The sequence below is a fragment of the Molothrus ater genome, unplaced genomic scaffold, assembly GCF_012460135.2.
Source record: "Molothrus ater isolate BHLD 08-10-18 breed brown headed cowbird unplaced genomic scaffold, BPBGC_Mater_1.1 matUn_MA100, whole genome shotgun sequence".
Taxonomy (NCBI): Eukaryota; Metazoa; Chordata; class Aves; order Passeriformes; family Icteridae; genus Molothrus; species Molothrus ater.
In genome coordinates this window covers 94,254-113,939 of record NW_023416561.1, presented here as the reverse complement: position 1 = coordinate 113,939, position 19,686 = coordinate 94,254, and the positions used below count along the sequence as shown (strand labels likewise).

The 19,686-nt window shown below is 62.0% G+C and overlaps 2 protein-coding genes across 6 annotated transcripts; one reads left to right on the top strand and one right to left on the bottom strand.

The window, feature by feature from the left end:
- Window positions 1-995: 995 nt before the first annotated feature.
- Window positions 996-17,321, bottom strand: WNK3 (WNK lysine deficient protein kinase 3). The gene is made up of 21 exons (XM_054518224.1): window positions 17,304-17,321; window positions 15,596-16,148; window positions 13,705-13,877; window positions 13,414-13,634; window positions 13,194-13,351; window positions 13,031-13,119; window positions 12,729-12,948; window positions 11,989-12,199; window positions 11,253-11,383; window positions 9,682-11,181; window positions 9,486-9,602; window positions 9,123-9,233; window positions 9,003-9,030; window positions 8,847-8,927; window positions 7,760-8,439; window positions 5,855-6,008; window positions 5,126-5,172; window positions 4,397-4,599; window positions 3,868-4,079; window positions 3,149-3,267; window positions 996-2,613 (listed from the first exon to the last, which is right to left on the bottom strand). The coding sequence occupies exons 2-21, from the start codon at window positions 15,908-15,910 to the stop codon at window positions 2,488-2,490; spliced, it is 4,896 nt and encodes a 1,631-aa protein (XP_054374199.1). The 5' UTR covers window positions 15,911-16,148; window positions 17,304-17,321; the 3' UTR covers window positions 996-2,487.
- On the top strand, window positions 16,265-19,674 carry TSR2 (TSR2 ribosome maturation factor). 5 transcript variants are annotated; one of them, XM_054518230.1, is made up of 5 exons: window positions 16,265-16,376; window positions 17,782-17,872; window positions 17,957-18,048; window positions 18,691-18,930; window positions 19,378-19,565. In XM_054518230.1, exons 1-5 carry the CDS (start codon window positions 16,368-16,370, stop codon window positions 19,447-19,449), a joined length of 504 nt encoding a protein of 167 aa, XP_054374205.1. In that variant the 5' UTR covers window positions 16,265-16,367; the 3' UTR covers window positions 19,450-19,565. The 5 variants fall into 5 exon arrangements, with proteins under 5 accessions (XP_054374205.1, XP_054374206.1, XP_054374204.1 ...); XM_054518231.1 differs by lacking the exon at window positions 16,265-16,376 and adding an exon at window positions 16,488-16,531; XM_054518229.1 differs by lacking the exon at window positions 16,265-16,376 and adding an exon at window positions 17,312-17,581 and having other exon boundaries at window positions 18,860-18,930; window positions 19,378-19,674.
- The last annotated feature ends 12 nt before the right edge of the window (window positions 19,675-19,686 follow it).

Sequence of the window (19,686 nt, the reverse complement as noted above, 5' to 3'; positions counted from 1 at the left end):
AAAACCCCCCAAAAACAGCCTCAGCAAAACCCCTAAAACAGTCCCAAAAATCACCTGGAAACCACCCCCCATAAAAACCTCAAAAAAACCCCAAAACCAACCCCTCGGCTGCTCCCCTAAAAACACCCCCAAAGCCCCCCCCCCAAACGCGGCCTGCGGAGGGCCCTGAGGGGAATTGGGGAGCACGACCCCCCAAAAACCCCTGTACGGGCCGGGGTCACCCCAAAAGGGCCTGCGGAGACTTGGGATCCCCCTCAGGTATTGATGAGGGCCTAAGACCTCCCCAAAAGGGTCTAGAGGTGATAAGAGACCCCTCCAAGGGTCACCAGGGATCTGGGACCCCCTCCCCGAGGTTTTATAGGGCCCAGAGCCCCCCCAAAACGCGCCCACAGGGTCCCCCCTGCCCCTATAGCGTGTGGGGACCCCCAAAAGCGCCGCAGGGCCCGGGGTCCCCTCACAGCGTCCGTGGGGTCCCGGCCGCCCCCTCCCCGCGCGCTATGAGGTCCCCGAGACCTCCTTAAAGACTCGCGGGACCCCGTAAAAGCTTTGGGAACCCCCAAAAAGCCGCCGATACCCCCTCAAGGCCGGCGGGACCCCCCCGAGGCCTGCGGGACGCCGCGAGGCCTGCGCCCCCCCCCACCGCCACCTCCCGACTAGGCCGCAGCCCGCCCCGGCAAGGCCCAGCGCTTCTCGCGGCCGCTCCTCCGCCGCCGCCCGGTCGCCGCCGCCGTTGCCGGCCCCGGGCCCGGTGCTGCCGCCGCCGCCTCGGCCTCTGCGCGCTCCGGGCCGCCCGGGAAAGTTTTATTCAAACGCGGAAACGGGGAGGGAGAGGGCGGGGCCCGGACGCCATTTTGGCCGCGTCGCGCCGCCATCTTGGGAAGGGCGAGGGCGCCATTTTGGGAAGGACGGAACGCCTCCATTGGGTATGCGGGGGCGGGGCCGCCATCTTGGGCGTGGCGCCGCCGTCGCCAGGTTGAGTGTGGCGGGTCCGGCCGCCATTTTGGGAGTGGCGCGCACCAGCCACGCTTTTATTTCTTAAATTTTACGATTTTTTTTTTTCGCGCTTTTTAACAATTTCCCCGCAAAACAAACGCCTTCCCCACCCCCTCGAACCAGAACACCCGAGAATTCACCCCATAACCTTGCTGGCTTGGTGAAGGGGTGAGGTAGATGAGAGGAAAACACGACAAAATGACCCAAAAATGGGCTGAGGGAGAGGTACAGGAATGAGAGGGGGTTGTTGCACCAGTACGACCAGTATGGGGGGGGGGTGGGTCACCAGTAAAACCAGTACAGCCCACTCCCCTTGACTGAGGTCACGTGAGGGGGAATTCCAGGCCTATGAGGGTCTTTGGGTAAAAAATGGGAATTCTGGGGTCTCTGGAGTATTTTGAGGGGGGAAAAAAGGAATGTTGATATAAATGAGAGGCTGGGGTTCAACTGTTTGTGTTTGGGGGCAAAACGAGCCCGTTTGGGGGCTAAAAACTGGGGTCACTTTGTGTGGGGACAAAAAGAGCGGCAAGGCCCAAAAAAAGGGATTTTTTTTGTGTGAAATGAGGAAATTATGGGGCTGAAAACTGGGGTGATATCCTGAGGGGGAAGGGCAGGTCCTAGAAGAGACTTTTTGGGGTGAAATTATGTGATTTGGGGAGAAAAAAGTAGGGTAATGTAGTGGGAGAGGTAAAAAAGGGAGACATAGGCCCAAACAGGAGGTTTTGGGATTAAACAAGGCAATTTTGGGGCCAGTAAGTGGCATCACATTCAGGGGGTGTGAAAAAGAGGGGGGAAAAGGCCTCAAAAAAGGGAATTTTGGGGTGAAATTAGGTGATTTGGGTGCTAAAAAATGGGGTCACCTCATGCAGAGGGGGAAATGCCCAAAAATGGGATTTTGGGGTAAAATGAGGGATGTAGGGCAGAAAACTGGGATAGGCAGGCACAAAAAAGGGGAGTTTTGGGGTGAAATGCAGGGATTTTGGAATTGAAGAAATTGAAGTCACCTTCAAAAGGGGAATGACCCAAAAAAAGGAAAATACAGAGATTTTGGGGCCAAAAAGGGGGGGATTTAGGGTCAAAATGAGGTTGTTTTGGGGCCAGAAATTGAGGGGGGGGGGGGTCGAGTATCCTAAAAAGGAGTGAATTGAGAGTAAAAAGTGGATTCAGCACATGGGGGCAGCAAAACAGGGGGAATTTTAGGGCAAAATAAGGCAATTTTAGGGCCAGAAATAGCAGTCACACTGTAGGACCCCCAAAAAAAAGGGGAATTTTGGGGTGAAACGAGGTCATTTTAGGGCTGGAAATTTGGGGTCACCCAGTGGTGTGGGGGGGGGTAAAACAAGGGGGGGGTTGTGGGGTGAAACAAAGTGATTTGGGGGCTGAAAATGGGGGGGCGAGGGGGGTTGACCCAAAATTGGGGGGTTTTGACCCAAAATTGGGGGGTTTTGACCCAAAATCAGGGAGGTTCGGAGGGTTCAGTGAGGGACCCTCCCCTCACTCAGCCCCCGGGGGGAGGGGGCTGCCCCCACCGCGCAGGGCGGGTTTGGGGGGGGGCAGCTCCCCCCATTTTCGGGGGGTCCCGCGGGGGCCGCGCAGGGTGGAGACCCACGAGGAGGTGGCCTGGGGGGAAGGGGGAGGGGAGAAAAGAGGGGTTCAGGTTTTGGGGATCCCCCCCCGGACCCCCAAAAAAGGGGGTGAAGGGAACCCCCCCCCAAAGCCCCCCAAAAGTGAGTGTGGGAACCCCTCAGACACCACAAAGAGCTCAAGGACCCCCCCAAAGCCATGTCAGCCCCCCAAGATCCCCCCCAAGCCCCTATAAATGGGGTGCAGCCCCCCCAAAATAGCCCCCCATACCCCCAAAAAGGGGGCTCAGCTCCCTAAAAGCGATCCCAGCCCACCCCAGAAAACCCTCTCAGCTTCCCACCCACCCCCCAGACCCCCAAAAATGTGGAACCCCCCAAAATCCCCCCCCCAGCCCCCAAAAATGGGTTTGGCCCCCTCCCCAGCCCCCCCCAATAACCATCTCAGGCCCCCCAAAATATCCCCCCAACCGCCCAAAAATGGGTGCAGGGCCCCTCCAGCCCCCCAAAAAAGGGGTTCAGGCCCCCCCCAGCCCCCCAAAAATCCTCACAGCCCCCCCAAAAAGCCCCCGCACCTGGGCCCTGGCCGTGTCCTGGACCCACTCATCCACCAGCCGGTGCAGGTCGTCGGTGAAGAGCCCCTTTTTTGGGGGAGCCGGGGGGTTCGGGGGGCCCGGGGAGGGGGCTGAGGCCTCTGCAGGTGAGGGAGGGGAGTTTGGAAAAGGGAAGAGCCCCCCCAAGGCCAACCTGCGCCCCAAAACCTCCCCCCGCACCCCAAAACCTCCCCTTTTTTTAGCCTAAAACCCTGCACCCCAAAACATCCCCTTTTTACCCCTAAACCTCCCCGTGTGCCCCAAAATCCCCTCTTTGCCCAACAAAACCCACCCTTTGTACCCCAAAATCCACCCTTTGTACCCCAAAATCCCCCCTTTGTGCCCCAAATCCCCTCCTAGCCCCCCAAAATCCCTCAATTGCCTCAAATCCCCTCCTAGCCCCCCAAAATCCCTCAATTGCCCCCCCAAATCCCCTCCTAGCCCCCCCAAAATCCCCCCTTTGTGCCCCAAATCCCCTCCTAGCCCCCCAAAATCCCTCAATTGCCCCCCCAAATTCACCTCCTAGCCCCCCAAAATCCCCCCTTTGTGCCCCAAATCCCCTCCTAGCCCCCCAAAATCCCCCCTTTGTGCCCCAAATCCCCTCCTAGCCCCCCAAAATCCCCCCTTTGTGCCCCAAATTCACCTCCTAGCCCCCCAAAATCCCCCCTTTGTGCCCCAAATCCCCTCCTAGCCCCCCAAACCTGTCAGGGCCACGCCCCGGCCCCTCCCTCGTGCCCGGGCCCCCCGAGGCCGCCGTGGGGACCCCCCATGGCCTCGCTGGGGGGGGGTCCCGCCGCCCCCTCCCCATTTTGGGGGGTCCCCCCGGGCCTCTTTGAGGGCTCGGAGCCGCCGGTGCAGCTCCCGCAGCTCCCGGTCCTGCCGTGCCCGCAGCTCCAGAACCTCCTGGATGTGCCTGAGGGGGAAGGGAAGGGGGAGGGGGGTCACAGGGGTCCCCCAAACCCTTCCCGGGACCCCCAAAACCGTCCCAGGACCCCCAAAACCCTCCCGAGACCTCCAAACCTCCCCAGGACCCCCAAAACCTCTCCAGGACCTCCCCAAAACGCCTCCAGAATCCCAGTCCTGCCACACCGGCAGCTTCAGCACCCCCTGGATTTGCCTGCGTGGGGTCGGGGGGTGCCCCCACACCCCCCCCCCCCAATCCCCCTTGGGACCCCTAAAACCTCCCCCGGACCCCCCAAATTCCCCCCTCTCCAAAAGCCCCTCACTCACTTTTCCCGCAGCCGCCGCAGCTGCTCCCGCAGGGCCTCGTCCTCGGGCTCCGAGTCCCCATCGCTGCTCAGGGGGGTCTCGGGGGACCCCGGGGGGAGCAGGGGGGCCCCAGGGGGGTGCGGGGGTCCCCCCAGCCCCCCGCTCTCGCTGCCCGAGCTGGGGCCCCCCCAGTCGCCCTCGGGGTCGGGGGGCTCAGGGGGTGGCTGGGGAGGAACAGGGGGAGAGAGGGGTGACAGAGGATGGGGGTGAAGGGGTGGGGTTGGGGGGATTTGGGGGGTCCCTGGGGCAGTTGTGGGGGGTTTCTGGGACAAATTTGGGGCCTCTGGGGTAGTTCTGAGGCCCCTGGGGCAGTTTGGGGGATCCCTGGGGCAGTTTGGGGGTCCCTAGGGTAGTTCTGGGGTCCCTGGGGCAGTTTAGGGATTCCTTGGGCCAGTTTGGGGGATCCCTGGGGCAGTTTGGGGGTCCCTAGGGGAGTTCTGGGGTCCCTGGGGCAGTTTGGGGGATCCCTGGGGCAGTTTGGGGGTCCCTAGGGTAGTTCTGGGGTCCCTGGGGCAGTTTGGGGGATCCCTGGGGCAGTTTGGGGGTCCCTAGGGTAGTTCTGGGGTCCCTGGGGCAGTTTAGGGATTCCTTGGGCCATTTTGGGGGGGGGGGGGTCTCTGGGGCAGATTTGGGGTTTCTGGGGTGGTTTGGGGGGGGTCCCTGGGGGATTTTGGGGTCCCCAACACCCACCTGGCAGTGCCCTCGCCTTGAGGGGTCCCCGAGTTCCTCTGGCTCCTCTGTGGGACAGGGGGGTCAGTGGGGGGGGGGGCATGGGGGGTAAATGGGGGTACAGAGGGATAGGGGGGTGTAAATGGGGGGTGCAAATGGGGGGTACAGGGGGTGTAAATGGGGGGTAAGGGGGTGTAAATGGGGGGCACAAGGGGGTCCCGTGGAGGGTACATGAAGGGCCATGAATGGGGGGCACGGATGGGATTTAGGGGTACATGGGGGGCGCAGATGAGGTTTAGGGGTACGGGGGGGGTCACAGATGAGGCTTAGGGTATGGAGGGGGCACAGATGAGGTTTAGGGGGCTGGGGCAGGTACAGATGGGATTTAGGGGTACATGGGGGGCACAGATGGGATTTAGGGGTACACGGGGGCACAGATGGGATTTAGGGGGTACGGTGGGGGCACAGATGGGATTTAGGGGTACACGGGGGCACAGATGGGATTTAGGGGTACGGTGGGGGCACAGATGGGATTTAGGGGTACACGGGGGCACAGATGGGATTTAGGGGTACGGGGGGGGCACAGATGGGATTTAGGGGTACGGTGGGGGCACAGATGGGATTTAGGGGTACACGGGGGCACAGATGGGATTTAGGGGTACGGGGGGGGCACAGATGAGGTTTAGGGGTACGGGGTGGGCGCGGACGGGGTGTGGGGCTGCCCAGGGGTTTTGGGGTTCCCCCCCGTACCTGTGTGGGGGTCCCCCCCCCCAGAAGGGGGGCGCAGGCGCCGGGCCCAGCTCTTGATGCGGCGCCCCCAGCCCTTGCGGGGGCTGCGCAGGCGGGGGCACAGCCCCAGCGGGAACGAGGCACCCCCGGGCGGGGGGCGGGCGGGGGGCACGGCCTGCGGGACGGGAACGGGAATGTGGGAATGTGGGAATGTGGGAATGTGGGAATGTGGGAATGTGGGAATGTGGGAATGTGGGAATGTGGGAATGGGGATGGCAATATGGGAATGGGAACGGGAATGGGAATGTGGGAATGTGGGAATGGGATTGAGGAAATGGGAACGGGAATGGGAATGTGGGAATGTGGGAATGGAATTGAGGAAATGGGAACGGGAATGGGAATGCGGGAATGGGATTGAGGGAATGGGGATGGGCATGGGAATATAGGAATGGGAATATGGGAATATGGGGATGGGAATGTGGGAATGGGATTGAGGGAATGGGAACGGGAATGGGAATGTGGGAATGGGAATGTGGGAATGGGAATATGGGGATGGGAATGTGGGAATGGGATTGAGGGAATGGGAATGTGGGAATGTGGGAATGGGAATATGGGAATATGGGGATGGCAATATGGGAATGGGATTGAGGGAATGGGAATGGGAATGGGAATGGGAATGGGAATGTGGGAATGGGATTGAGGGAATGGGAACGGGAATGGGAATGTGGGAATGTGGGGATGGGAATGTGGGAATGGGATTGAGGGAATGGGAACGGGAATGGGATTGGGAATGGGAACATGGGAATGGGAATATAGGAATGGGAATATAGGAATGGAAATGAGGATGGGAATATGGGAGTGCAACCGGGAGTGGGAATATGGGAATGGGAATATGGGAATGGGAATGGGAATGTGGGAATGGGAATGGGAATGTGGGAATGAGGATAGCAATATGGGAATGAGATTAAGGGAACGGGAACGGGAATGGGAATGTGGGAATAGGATTGAGGGAATGGGGATGGGCATGGGAATATAGGAATGGGAATATGGGAATGGGAATATGGGAGTGCGACCGGGAATGGGAATATGGGAATGGGAACAGGATTGGGAATGGGAATATGGGAATATGGGAATAGGAATATGGGAATGGGAATGGGAATGGGATCAGGAACAGGAACGGGATTGGGAATGGGAATATGGGAGTACAATTGGGAATGAGAATATGGGAATGGGGATGGGATTGGGAATGGGAATGAGGATGGGAATATGGGAACAGGAACAGGAATGGGGATGGGATTGAGAATAGGAATATGGGAATGGGAATGGGATGGGAACAGGAACAGTGATGGGAATGGGCATGGGAATGAGAACAGCAATGGGAACAGGGCATCAGCATGGCCGGGGTACAACAGGGCCTTGGGGTTGAAGGTTTGGGGACACTGAGGTTTGGGACTGGGGGGACACCAGGGCCTGGGGCTGAGGGGACACAGGGGGCTGGGGTCATCAAGGTCTTGAGGTTTTGGGGGACATCAGGGTCCTGAGGTTGGGGTTTGGGGTCATCAGGCTCTTGGGATTTTGGGTTTGGGGGATACTGACATTTTGAGGTTAAAGGGACATCAGGAGCGTGGGGGTTTGGGTTTAGGGTCATTGGGGTCTTGGAGTTGGGGGTCGTCAAGGCCTTGGGGATGGGGTTCTGGGGTCATTGGGGCATTGGGGTTTGGGGTTCAGGGAGACCAAGGACTCATGGTTTGGGGGACAGTCATTCCTTTGGTCTTTGGGGAACACTGAGGTGTTTGGGTTTGGGGGACACCAAAGTTCTGGGGATGGGGACAGCAGCCTCTGGTCCTTGAGGGACACTGAGACCTTGGGGACCGGAGGACACCTGGGGCTTTGGGATGTCCAGCTCTTGGCGTGGGGAACACTCACCTCTGGTCCCGGGGGTCCCTCCTGCCCCCAGGCAATGGTGACGAATGTCCCCAGTCCTTGGGGGTCACCTGGTGGCTCTGGGGGTCCAGTGACGAATGTCCCCAGTCCTTGGGGGTCACCTGGTGGCTCTGGGGGTCCAGTGACGAATGTCCCCAGTCCTTGGGGGTCACCTGGCTCTTGGGACACGTCCTTGGGCTCTGTGGGCTCGGGCGGTTCCCTGGGTCCCTCCTGCTCCAATGGGGCAGTGACTGTCCCCTGTTCCTGGGGGACACCTGGCTCTGTGTCCCCAGGGACGAGGGGCTCTTGGTGGCCATTGAGCTCCGGAGGTTCGGGGACAGCCACGTCCGGGTGTCCAGGCCTGGGGACGCTCAGCCCCGAGCCTTGGGGAGCCCCCAGATCTTGGGGTTCGGGGTTGATCCTCTCTGGTCCCGTGGGTTCAGCCACCTCCTGGGGACCAGTGACAGCTGTCCCCAAAGCCGGGGGGACACCCAGCTGCTCCGGTTTGGAGACAGCCGACTCCTGTCCCTGGGGGACATCCAGGTCCTGGGCTTTGGGGACCCCCATCTCCGGCCCCCCTGGCCCATCCTGCTCCGACGCTCCGCTCTTGTTTGTCCCCTGTCCTTGGGGACCCCCCTGGGATGTCCCCAGGGCTCTCCGGGCGGGCGGGGGTCCGCCGGGGCCTGTGGGGAGGGGACACCCCCGTTAGGGATGGGTGAGGGTGACACCCCTGTCAGGGATAGGTGAGGGTGACACCCCTGACAGGGACGGGGTCGGGGTGACACCATCATCAGGGATGGGGTCGGGGTGACACCATCATCAGGGATGGGGTGAGGGTGACACCATCATCAGGGATAGGTGAGGGTGACACCCCTGTCGGGGCTGTCAGGGATGGGGTGAGGGTGACACCCCCGTTAGGGATGGGGTGAGGGTGACACCTCTGCCAGGGACAGGCAGGGGTCAGGGTGACACCATCATCAGGCATGGGGTGAGGGTGACACCCCTGCCAGGGACAGGGTCGGGGTGACACCCCCCAGCCCCGGGGGGGTGGTGGCAGGTCCGTGTCCCCTCCCAGCCCCCGGGGACGCACCGGTGGCCTCGCGGTTCCGGATGGTTTGGTTGATGCAGAACCTCCAGCGCCCCACGGGCGATGACTGGGGGGGTCCTTCCCCTGGTGGGGGGGGGCGAGGGGTCAGCGGGTGGGGGGCGATCCCAGCCCCCTCCCCTCCCCTCCCCCACTACTCACCACCCGCTGGCGGCTCCAGGGGTCCCACCTGGGGGGAGACACATTTGGGGGGGGGGTCAGCGCGGGGGGGGGGGGTCTGGGTGGGGGGGAGGGGTGAGATGAGGGGGGCAGGGGGAGCACCTGGGGGTCCGGGGCGGGGGTCCCGAGGAGCCCCCGCGCCTGCTCCACGATGGCCTTGAGCTCCTCCACAAACTTGTCCCTCTCCCCCTCCAGAACAAAGTTGTCCTCGACCTGCGGGGGGGGGGACACGGGTTGGGAGGGGGGGGACAGAGATTGGGAAGGGGGACATGGAGTGGGGACATGGGGACACAGAGTGGGGCAGGGGACAGAGATTGAGGGGGGATATGGGTGGGGGAAGGGGACATGGGCTGGGGACACAGGGACACAGGTTGAGGAGGGGGACACGGGTTTGGGAAGGGGACAGAGGACAGAGATTGGGGAAGGGGACACAGGCTGGGGACACGGGGACAGCTCGGGGGTCACCATGTAGCAGGCGATGTCCTCGGGCGCGTCCCCATCCACGTCAAACCTGAAGGTGACCATCTTGCTGTCGTGGGTCTCCAGCTGGCACTCCACCGTGTTGTCCCCAGCTGAGGACACCTGGGGAGGGTGGTGACACTCTGTGACCGTGCTGGGACGTCCCCACGCGGTCCCCCCCGGCCCCCGGCCCTGCCCTGACCTGCAGCACGGTGAGCTGGAAGCGGGCGGGGCGCTGGCACGACGCGCGGCGCTGCCGGGCACGCGGCCCGGGGACATCGGGGACATCGGGGACACGCAGCAGCGACGCGGCCTCGGCGGGCACCGAGGGCTCTTCGGGGCCAGGGAGCATCGGGGGTTGTGGCATTGGGGATGGTGGTGGCATCTCTGGGGCTGGTGACATCCCCATGGCTGGTGGCATCATGGATGGTGGTGGCATCTCTGGGGCTGGTGACATCCCCATGGCTGGTGGCATCATGGATGGTGGTGGCATCTCCGGGGCTTGTGACATCCCCATGGCTGGTGGCAGCACAGATGGAGGTGGCACCCCTGGGGCTGGTGGCATCACGGATGAAGTTGGCATCCCTTGGGCTGGTGGCATCATGGGTGGAACTGGCATCCCTTGTGCTGGTGGCATCCCTTGGGCTGGTGGCATTGCCACGGCTGGTGGCACCATGGATGGTGGTGGCATCTCTGAGGCTGGTGGCATCATGGATGGTGGTGGCATCCCTTGGGCAGGTGGCACCCCTGGGGCTGGTGACACCCCCAAGACTGGTGGCATCACAGATGGAAGTGGCATCCCTTGGGCTGGTGGCATCACGGATGGAGGTGGCATCTCCGGGGCCGGTGACATCCCCAAGACTGGTGTCATGATGGACAGTGGTGGCAGCCCCAGAGCTGGTGACATCCCTGGCACCAGCTGTGGCTGCATGGTGGGGACTGGCTGTGGTGGCATTCCTGGACCTGGTGGCATCCCAGGGGCTGTTGGTGGCATTCCAGGACCTGGCTGCAGCTGCACCATGGGGACCAACTGTGGTGGCACCCCAGCTGGGGGTGCCACTCCTGGTGGCATCCCTGGGGCTGGTGTCACTCCCGGAGCTGGTGGCATTCCAGCTGGAGGTGGCACCCCCAGAGCTGGTGGCATCCCTTGGGCTGGTGGCACCCCCAGAGCTGGTGGCACCCCTGGAGCTGGTGGCATTCCTGGAGCTGGTGGCATTCCTGGAGCTGGTGGCATCCCTTGGGCTGGTGGCACCCCCAGAGCTGGTGGCACCCCTGGAGCTGGTGGCATCCCTTGGGCTGGTGGCACCCCCGGAGCTGGTGGCACCCCCAGAGCTGGTGGCACCCCTGGAGCTGGTGGCATTCCTGGAGCTGGTGGCATTGCAGCTGGAGGCGGCACCCCCAGAGCTGGTGTCACTGCCAGAGCCGGTGTCCCCCCCGAGGCCGGTGGCGCTCCAGTAAGAGGTGGCACCCCCTGTGCTGGTGACACTCCAGGAGCCGCTGTCACCCCCGCAGCTGGCAGTGCCACCCCCGCTGCCGCTCTCGGTGCCATCCCCGGCCCCGGTGCCCCGGGTGCCACCTGTGGCTGTGTCCCCACTGTCACCGACCCCCCGCCACAGCCACAAGGGTCCCCCTCAGGCCCAGGTGGCTCCGTGGTGGCTCCTCCGGTGCCATCCTCTGCTGTCCCCTCGGTCCCCTGGGTCACCTGCAGGACACGGGGCAGTGCCAGGGGGTCTGGACCCACTCAGGACCCCCCCCAGTGTGACGGGCACTTACCGGTGGTGGCACAGGGGGGGACACCCCATCCTGGGCTCCCTGTGGGTACCCCCAGAGCTGCTCAGGGGCTCCGGTGACACCACAGGGACCAGGGACATCTTGGGGGGGGACATTGTCCAGAAGCCCCTCGGCTGCGGGGAGGGAGCAAGGAGGGGGGGGGGGTCACTGCTGGGGAGGGTCTCACTGGGGGCAGTTTTGGGGGGCTCAGGGCAGATTGGGAGACAAGGGGGCAGTTTTGAGGACACTGGGGGCAGTTCTAGGGGTCAGTTTGAAGGTCTGGGGGCAGTTCTGGGTGTCCAGGGGCAGTTTTGGAGGCACTGGGGGCAGTTTTAGCGGTCAGTTTGAAGGTCTGGGGGGCAGTTCTGGGTGCCCAGGGGCAGTTTTGGGGGCACTGGGGGCAGTTCTGGGTGTCCAGGGGCAGTTTTGAGAGAACTGGGGACAACTTTAGGGAGCAGTTTGAAGGTCTGGGGGCAGTTCTGGGTGCCCAGGGGCAGTTTTGGGGGCACTGGGGGCAGTTCTGGGTGTCCAGGGGCAGTTTTGAGAGAACTGGGGACAACTTTAGGGAGCAGTTTGAAGGTCTGGGGGCAGTTCTGGGTGTCCAGGGGCAGTTTTGAGAGAACTGGGGACAACTTTAGGGAGCAGTTTGAAGGTCTGGGGGCAGTTCTGGGTGCCCAGGGGCAGTTTTGGGGGCACTGGGGGCAGTTCTGGGTGTCCAGGGGCAGTTTTGGGGTCTCACCAGGGCCGGCTGGGGGCTGCTCCCGCAGCAGCTGCTGCCTCACGTGCTGATCGACCTCGGTGTCCTCGCTCTCGGGGCCCCCCCGGCTCTCGGGGCCCCCCCTGCCCTCCGCCTGCTTCTTCTCCCGCGTCTTCCTCACCAGCACCAGCCGGTCCCGGATGGATTTGGCCACAGCCTTGGAATCGCTCTCGTGGAAGAACCCAGATTTCACCTGAGAGAGGGAATTTGGGGGTGTCCGGGGGGGGTCACTGAGAGCTGGTGGGGGGGGACTCAGGATCAGTTCCAGAGGGAATTTTGGGGGGTGTCGGTTTTGGGAGAGGATCCAGGTGAGGTTAAAGGATGAATTTTGGGGTGTCGTTGGTTTTGGGAGAGGTTCAAGCTGAGGTTCCAAGATGAATTTTGGGGTTATCGGTTTTGGGAAAGGTTCAAGATGAAGTTTAGGGATCAGTTTTGGGGGAGAGGTTCAAGTGAGATTCAGGGATGAATTTTGGGGTATCGGTTTTGGGAAAGGCTCAAGGTGAAGTTTAGGGATGAATTTTGGGGTGACTTTTGTTCTGGAAGAGGCTCAAGAAGAGTTGGAGGGACCAGCTGTTGGGTTCCTTGGGTGGATTTTGGGTTGTCACTGCCTTTGGGGGTGCTCAAGACGAGCTTGAGCCACAATTTTGGGGGTTCATTGCATTTGGGGAGAATCAACACCAATCAGGGGCCAACCCTGAAGGGTTTTGAGGTCACTCCCTCACCATCTCATAGGCCACCTCCTCGGGGACATCAGCCTCTAGGTTGAAGCTGAACTCGATGGCCTCGTTGTCCTTGTGCTTGCCCTTGAGCTTTTTGGGGTCCTCCACCCAGAGCCGCAGCGCCAGCGCCGGGTCCAGCCCCGCGTCGTCCTCGGCCAGCTCCACGCGCAGCCCCGTGTCCTCGGCAAAGAACGCGTGGTCCAGCAGGTCCCGGATGGACAGCCTGGCATGGGGATGGGGGGTGTGGTCAGTGTGGTCAGTCCTGGGGGGGCTGCAGGGGTCCCAGACACCCCACCCCACCCCACCTCTCAGCCTTGTTCTGCCGGATGCAGCCCTCGATGATCTCCTTCACCTCAGGGTCCGTCACCTTGTGGAAACTCGCCGGCTTGATGCCCTGTGGGGGGGACGTGGTGACTTGGGGGGCTCTGAGGGGCACTTGGGGGTCTCAGGGGGTGGCGGGACACCCACGCTGGTGACTTTGCGGTAGATCTGGGCGGCGTTCTGGCACTCGGAGTAGGGGTACTCGGACGTGCCCATCTCCAGCATGCACATCCCGAAGGCGTAGACATCCACGGACTCATCGTAGCGCTCCTCGTACATCTCGGGGGCCATGAACTCGGGGGTCCCTGTGGGGCGGGCGGTCAGGGGGCGCCCTCAGGGGCGTCCCCGAGGTCCCCACGGTGCTCACCGATGACGCTCTTGGCGAAGGACGTGCGCATGAGCGTGGCCAGCCCCAGGTCGCCGATCTTGACGGAGCCGGTGGGGCCGGTGATGAAGATGTTGTCGCATTTGAGGTCGCGGTGGATGATGGGCGGCGTCCTCGTGTGCAGGAACTGCAGCCCCTTCAGGATCTGCCGGCACCAGCTCCGCAGCACCTTCGGCTTCATCACCTTGAACCTCTTGAGGTACCTGTGGGGTCCCATCAGCCACACCTGGACCCCCCCCCCAAACAGGTCTCCCCCCTGCGCCCCCAACTCACGTCTTAAGGGTGCCCGAGGTCATGAGCTCGGTGACGAGGACGATGCACTTCTTGCCGCGGAGCGAGGACTCCCAGGAGTCGTAGAAGCGGACGATGTTGGGGTGCTGCAGCCCCTTGAGCATCTCGGCCTCCTCCTTGAAGCGCTGCTGCTCCGCCTTGGTCAGCTTGCGGTCCTGGGGGGGCACAGACACACCCCAAAGTCCGGCAGCGGTGTTGGGTCTGGGCTCCAGGGTGAGCATTAGCAGCCCCCAGCCCCAGGATCGTCATCATCATCATCATCATCATCGTTTTCAGCATCATTCTCCAGCCCCAGGATCGTGATCATCATCATCATCATCATCATCATCATCATTGTTTTCAGCATCATTCTCCAGCCCCAGGATCGTGATCATCATCATCATCATTGTTTTCATCATCATTTTCCCCCCCATCATCATCATGATGTCTAAACCTCGTTGACAGCATCATCACCATCATCCCCCAACTCCAGGGCTGTTGTCATCATCATCATCATCATCATCCCCCAACCCCAATATCATCATCGTCCCTAAACCTCAGGGTCATTGCCAGCATCATCATCATCATCATCATTGTTTTCAGCATCATTTTCCAGCCCCAGGATCATCATCATGATGTCTAAACCTCGTTGACAGCATCATCATCATCATCATCATCATCATCCCCCAAACTCCAGTATCATCATCATCATCATCATCATCATCATCATCATCATCATCATCCCCAAACTCCAGGGCTGTTGTCATCATCATCATCATCATCATCATCCCCCAACCCCAATATCATCATCGTCCCTAAACCTCAGGGTCATTGCCAGAATCATCATCATCATCCTCACCCCCAAACTCCTTCATCATCATCATCATCATCATCATCATCCCCCCACTCCAGGGTCATCATCCTCACCCCCAAACTCCTTCATCATCCTCATCATCATCATCATCATCATCCCCCCACTCCAGGGTCATCATGCTCACCCCCAAACTCCTTCATCATCATCATCCTCATTCCCCAATTTCAGGGGGTAACAAAGCACTTTGGGGGACAAACGGCTCAGTTTGGGGGGAACTGACGGGATTTGGGGTGGCTGTGGGGTGCACAGGTGGCAGAGGTGGTCACCTGTGGGGTTCGTGGTGATTTTGGGGTCTCGATTTCAGGGTTCATGATGAATTTTGGGGTGTCCCCGTCTTTGGGAGGGGCTCAAGGCGAGCTGAAAGGTTCACGGGTGGATTTTGGAGATCGCTGATGTTGGAAGAGCCTCAAGATGAGTTTGAGGAACCAATCGCAGCTTTGGAAGGGTTTCAACATCAATTTGAGGAGCCAATGATGAGTTTGAGAGGGTTCATGATGAATTTTGGGGTGTCCCAGTCTTTGTTCAAGATAAGATCAAAGGATCAACTATAGGATTCAAGGGTGGATTTTGGAGATCACTGATTTTGGAAGAGCCTCAAGATGAGTTTGAGGAACCAATCACAGCTTTGGAAGGGCTTCAACATCAATTTGTGGGGCCAGTCAAGGGGTTCATGATGAATTTTGGGGTTTGGGAGAGCTTCAAGGTGAGCTCAAAGGACCAGCTGAGGGATTCAAGGGAGGATTTGGGGGATCGCTGATGCCAGAAGAGCCTCAAGCTGAGTTTGAGGAGCCACTCATGGCTTTGGAAGAAGTTAAACACCAACTTGAGAGGCCCAATCAGGGGGTTCATGACGAATTTTGGGGTGTCCCCATCTCCCAAAGAGCATCAAACCCCCCCCCCTCAAGAACCCACCACACATCCTCCCCATCCCCATGACCCTAAAAATACCAAATTTCACCTCCCACCCACCCAATCCCCCCAAAACTCCCCCCCACGACCCCCCCCCGGCTCGGGGCTCACCTGCAGCTCACACCAGGCCACCTCCACCCAGGTGTCGGTGTCGAAGCCCTTGAAGACCGTCTTGAAGGCGCCGCGCCCCAGCTCGATGTCGAACTTGAGGAAGCGGCCACCGGGCGAGGTGGCCACGGCCTTCATCTCCGCCTCCTCCTCGCCCTCCTCGCCTGCCCCCAGCCGGGGGTCGCCCCGCGGGCCGGGGTCGCCGCCGCGCTCGCCCCGCTCCTCCTCCTCCAGCACCTCCACGCTCTTGCGGAAGAAGCGTTTTGGGGGGGCGGGGGGGGACGCGGGAGTTTTGGGGTCCCCCAGATCGGCGGCCATGGTTGTCCCCACTCCCCCACCCCACCCCCCCCCACACCCGCCCGAAAATTTTTGGGGGTGACCCCCCCCCCTCCCGCCGCCAGCCCCAGCTGCCCCTATGGATGAAGGAGGGGAGGGGGCCGCGTGTCCGGGGGGGGTTATGAGGGTCTGGGGGGGGTCACCTCGATTTTAGGGGTGTCCCCCCCCCTCGGGTGGCACCGGCGGTGGCCGCGTCACCCCCTCCCCTGCGGGGGGGGACCTGCAGGGGAGACAAAGAGGCTTCGATGGGGCGGGGGGGTGGGGGGTAATCGGGGAGGGGGGGGGGGGAGGGTGTAATTAATAAGGGCAGCGAGGTTAATTGGGGGGGTCCACGAAATCTGGGGGGGGTGGAAGCATCCCCCCGGCCCCCCCCCCCCGCAGAGCGGCTGCTCTTCCTGCGGAGGAAGGACTTCCGGGGGCAGCCCCCCCCCCCAAAAGGATGCTACAGGTACGCCCGCCCCCAAGGATGCCATAGGTACCCTCGGGATGCTCTCGGGTGCTATGGGTACCCCCCAAAGGATGCTATAGGTACCCCCCAAGGGTGCTATAGGTACCCTCGCCCCCCCCCGGGTGTCACAGGTACCCCCCCCCAGGATGCCACAGGTACCTCAGCCCCTCCTCCCCCCGCTGTGGGGCTCCCTATGTATCCTGTGTGGGGGGGGGGGCGTGCCCAGTTCTGACCCCTGTAGCCCCCCCTGGACCACCATAGCCCACCCCCTATAGCCCCCCTCAGTTCCTGTCTGCCCCCCTATACCCCATAGAGCCCCCCCAGCCCCTAAATCCCCTAAACCCCATAGAGCCCCCAGCCCCTAAATCCCCTAAACCCTATAGAGCCCCCAGCCCCTAGAGCCCCCAGCCCCTAAATCCCCTAAACCCCATAAACCCCCCAGCCCCTAAAGCCCCTAAACCCCATAGAACCCCCCAGCCCCTATAACCCCTGTGCCCCCCATACCCCACAGAGTCCCCCAGCCCCTAAATCCCATATACCCCATAGAGCTTCCCAGCCCCTAAAGCCCCTATACTCCCTATTGCCCCCCAGACCCTATAACCCCTGTGCTCTCCTATACCCCATAGAGCCCCCCAGACCCTATAACCTGTGTCCCCTATACCCCATGGAGCCCCCTAGAGTTTCTCCATATCCCTCCAGCTCCTGTGTGCCCCGCACCCCCATAGTACCCCCATAGTGCCCCCATATCCCCCACAGCCCCCATATCCCCCTGTCCCCATATCCCCTACAGCCACCTGTGCCTCCATATCCCCCCTGTCCCCATATTCCCCCTGTCCCCATATCCCCCACAATCAGCCGTGTCCCCAAATTCCCCCTGTGCCCCATATCCCCATATCCCCCACAGCCCCCAGACCCCCACCCTCTCACCTGCGTCACGTGACCACCGCCGCGCGGGGGCTGTCGGGAGATGTAGTTCCCGTCCTCCCTCTGGCTGTGGCCACGCCCCCAATGTCACGCCCACGATCTACCACGCCCCTACGCGTCCATCGGTGACTCGGGGATCGCTCCGTGCCTCGCTCGCTCGAGGATTCGGCGCTCGGCCGCGCCGCCTGCGCAGCGCCATCATGGCGGCCCCCGGGGTGGAGGCGCGAGCGCTGTTCGCGGAGGGGGTGCGGGCCGTGCTGGGGGGGTGGGCGGCGCTGCAGGTGAGGGGGACACCGGGGACACCTGGGGACACCTTGGGAGGACACTGGGGACAGCTGCGAGCTGTGCTGGGGGGGCGGGCGGCGCTGCAGATGAGGCGGGGGCAGCGTGAGGGGGCTCCGGGGGGCACTTGGGGACACAGAGGGGGCACCCCAGGACCAGCACCGGGTGTCCCCATGTCCCCCCCGGGCTGTCCCCGCAGCTGGCGGTGGCGCAGGGCTTCGGGGGGCCGCAGGGTCCCGAAAAAGCCGCGTGGCTCAGCTCGGCGCTGCTCGACTTCTTCACACAGAACGGTGCGTGCCGGGGGAGGGGGGAAGAGAGTGGGTCCGGGGGGGGGGAAGAGGGGCAGAGGTGACACCCCCCGATGTTCCCCCCAGCTGACCTGGAGCAGGAGGAGGTGGAAGATTTCCTGGCCGAGGTGATGGACAATGAGTTCGACACGGTGGTGGAGGACGGCAGCCTGCAGCAGGTGGGCTCCCAGTACGGACCAGTATGGAGCAGTGTGCCCCCAGCAGCTGGCCAGCCTCCCCCAGGCACTCCCAGTACAGCCCAGTTTGTCCTCGGGCTGCTCTCAGCATCTTTTAGTGGCCTTTGTCCCTTCCTGGTACCCTTGGTCCCTTCAAGATGCTCCCAGTAGTTCCCAGTATAAACCAGTATGGTCAAGGATGTTCCCAGCAGCTACTCCCAGTTCATCCCATTCCATCCCCAGGCTGTTACCTTCAGTGCTGCCAGCACCTCCCAGTATAGACAAGTCGGTTCTCAGTGCTTGTTTACATCCTCCCAGTACATCCCAGTCCCACACATCACCCTCAGCACCCCCAGACCCATCCCAGTACCTCCCAGTGATTCCCAGTCCATCCCAGTCCCACACATCCTCCTCAGCACCCCCAGATCCATCCCAGTACATCCCAGTCCCCTCCCCGGTGGTTCCCAGTCCATCCCAGTCCCTCCCAGTGGTTCCCAGTCCATCCCAGTCCCTCCCTGGTGGTTCCCAGTCCCTCCCTGGTGGTTCCCAGTCCATCCCTGGTGGTTCCCAGTCCATCCCAGTCCCTCCCTGGTGGTTCCCAGTCCCTCCCAGTGGTTCCCAGTCCATCCCAGTGTCCCCCTGCAGGTCAGCCGGGAGCTGGTGACCCTTTTTGCCCGGGCGCGGGGGGGGGACGTTGGGGGGGTGGGGGCGGCCCTGGGGGCTCTGGCCCGGCGTGGCCCCGCCCTGGCTGCTGCCCTGGCCACCGCCCGCCCTGGGGGAGACCCCCAGAGCCCCCCTGGGACCCCCCCCACAGCCCCCCGGAGCCCCCGAGAGCGAAGGGAGGAGGAGGAGGAAGAGGAGGAGAGCGGCGAGGAAGAGGAGGAGGTGAGGGGGTGACATCATTGGGATGATGTCATGGGGAGCTGATGATGTCATTGGTTGGGGGCATGGGATTGGGAGGGTGCTGGTGATGTCATCAAAGGGGGGTGGGGATGTGGTGATGACATCATGGGGTGTAACTGGGGGGGATACTGATGATGTCATTAAATTGGGGAGTGGAGACTTCTCAGAACCCCCAAGTGAGGAGGGGCTAGGGGGTGATGATGTCATTCCTGATGATGTCATTCAGTCCTGATGATGTCATCAAGTAGGGGGAAGCTGGGATGGGGATGGGACAGTGATGGTGTCACCAAATTTAGAGAGAGGCACCCCAAGACTCCTGTGAGGGCAGGGGAGGGGAACTGATGATGTCACTGGGGGTGTGTGTGTGACACTGATGACATCACTGGGGGGCGGTGTGTGTGACACTGATGACATCATTGTCCCCCCCAGGCCATGGAGTGCGGGACACCCCCGCCCCCCTCGGACGGCTGGACCGTGGTGCAGCGGCGGCGGCGGCGATGATGGGGGGAGGGGTGTCCTGTGTGTCCCCCCCCAGCTTGGGGGACACCCCTCCCCCACCCTGCTCCCCAAACTGGGGGGGAATAAAGGCCCCTCCCCCCATGGGGGTGTGGGAAGAAGCGTCGTGTGATTATTGGAGGGAGAGGCCGCCTAGAGAACCCCTGGGCCCATTGGGACCCCAGCGATCCCTCCCAGTATAACCCAGTCCCTCCCAGTGCTCTCGCCCAGCCCCGCCCATCT

Coding starts and splice junctions, on each gene's coding strand:
- WNK3 (XM_054518224.1), bottom strand. CDS start 15,910: ATGGCCGCCGATCTGGGGGACCCCAAAACTCCCGCGTCCCCCCCCGCC. Junction 13,635..13,704: donor ACCTCGGGCACCCTTAAGAC/GTGAGTTGGGGG, acceptor GGGACCCCACAG/GTACCTCAAGAGGTTCAAGG. Junction 12,200..12,728: donor AGGAGGTGGCCTATGAGATG/GTGAGGGAGTGA, acceptor TCCCTCTCTCAG/GTGAAATCTGGGTTCTTCCA.
- TSR2 (XM_054518227.1), top strand. CDS start 17,501: ATGGCGGCCCCCGGGGTGGAGGCGCGAGCGCTGTTCGCGGAGGGGGTG. Junction 18,049..18,690: donor AGGACGGCAGCCTGCAGCAG/GTGGGCTCCCAG, acceptor GTCCCCCTGCAG/GTCAGCCGGGAGCTGGTGAC. Junction 18,931..19,377: donor GCGGCGAGGAAGAGGAGGAG/GTGAGGGGGTGA, acceptor TGTCCCCCCCAG/GCCATGGAGTGCGGGACACC.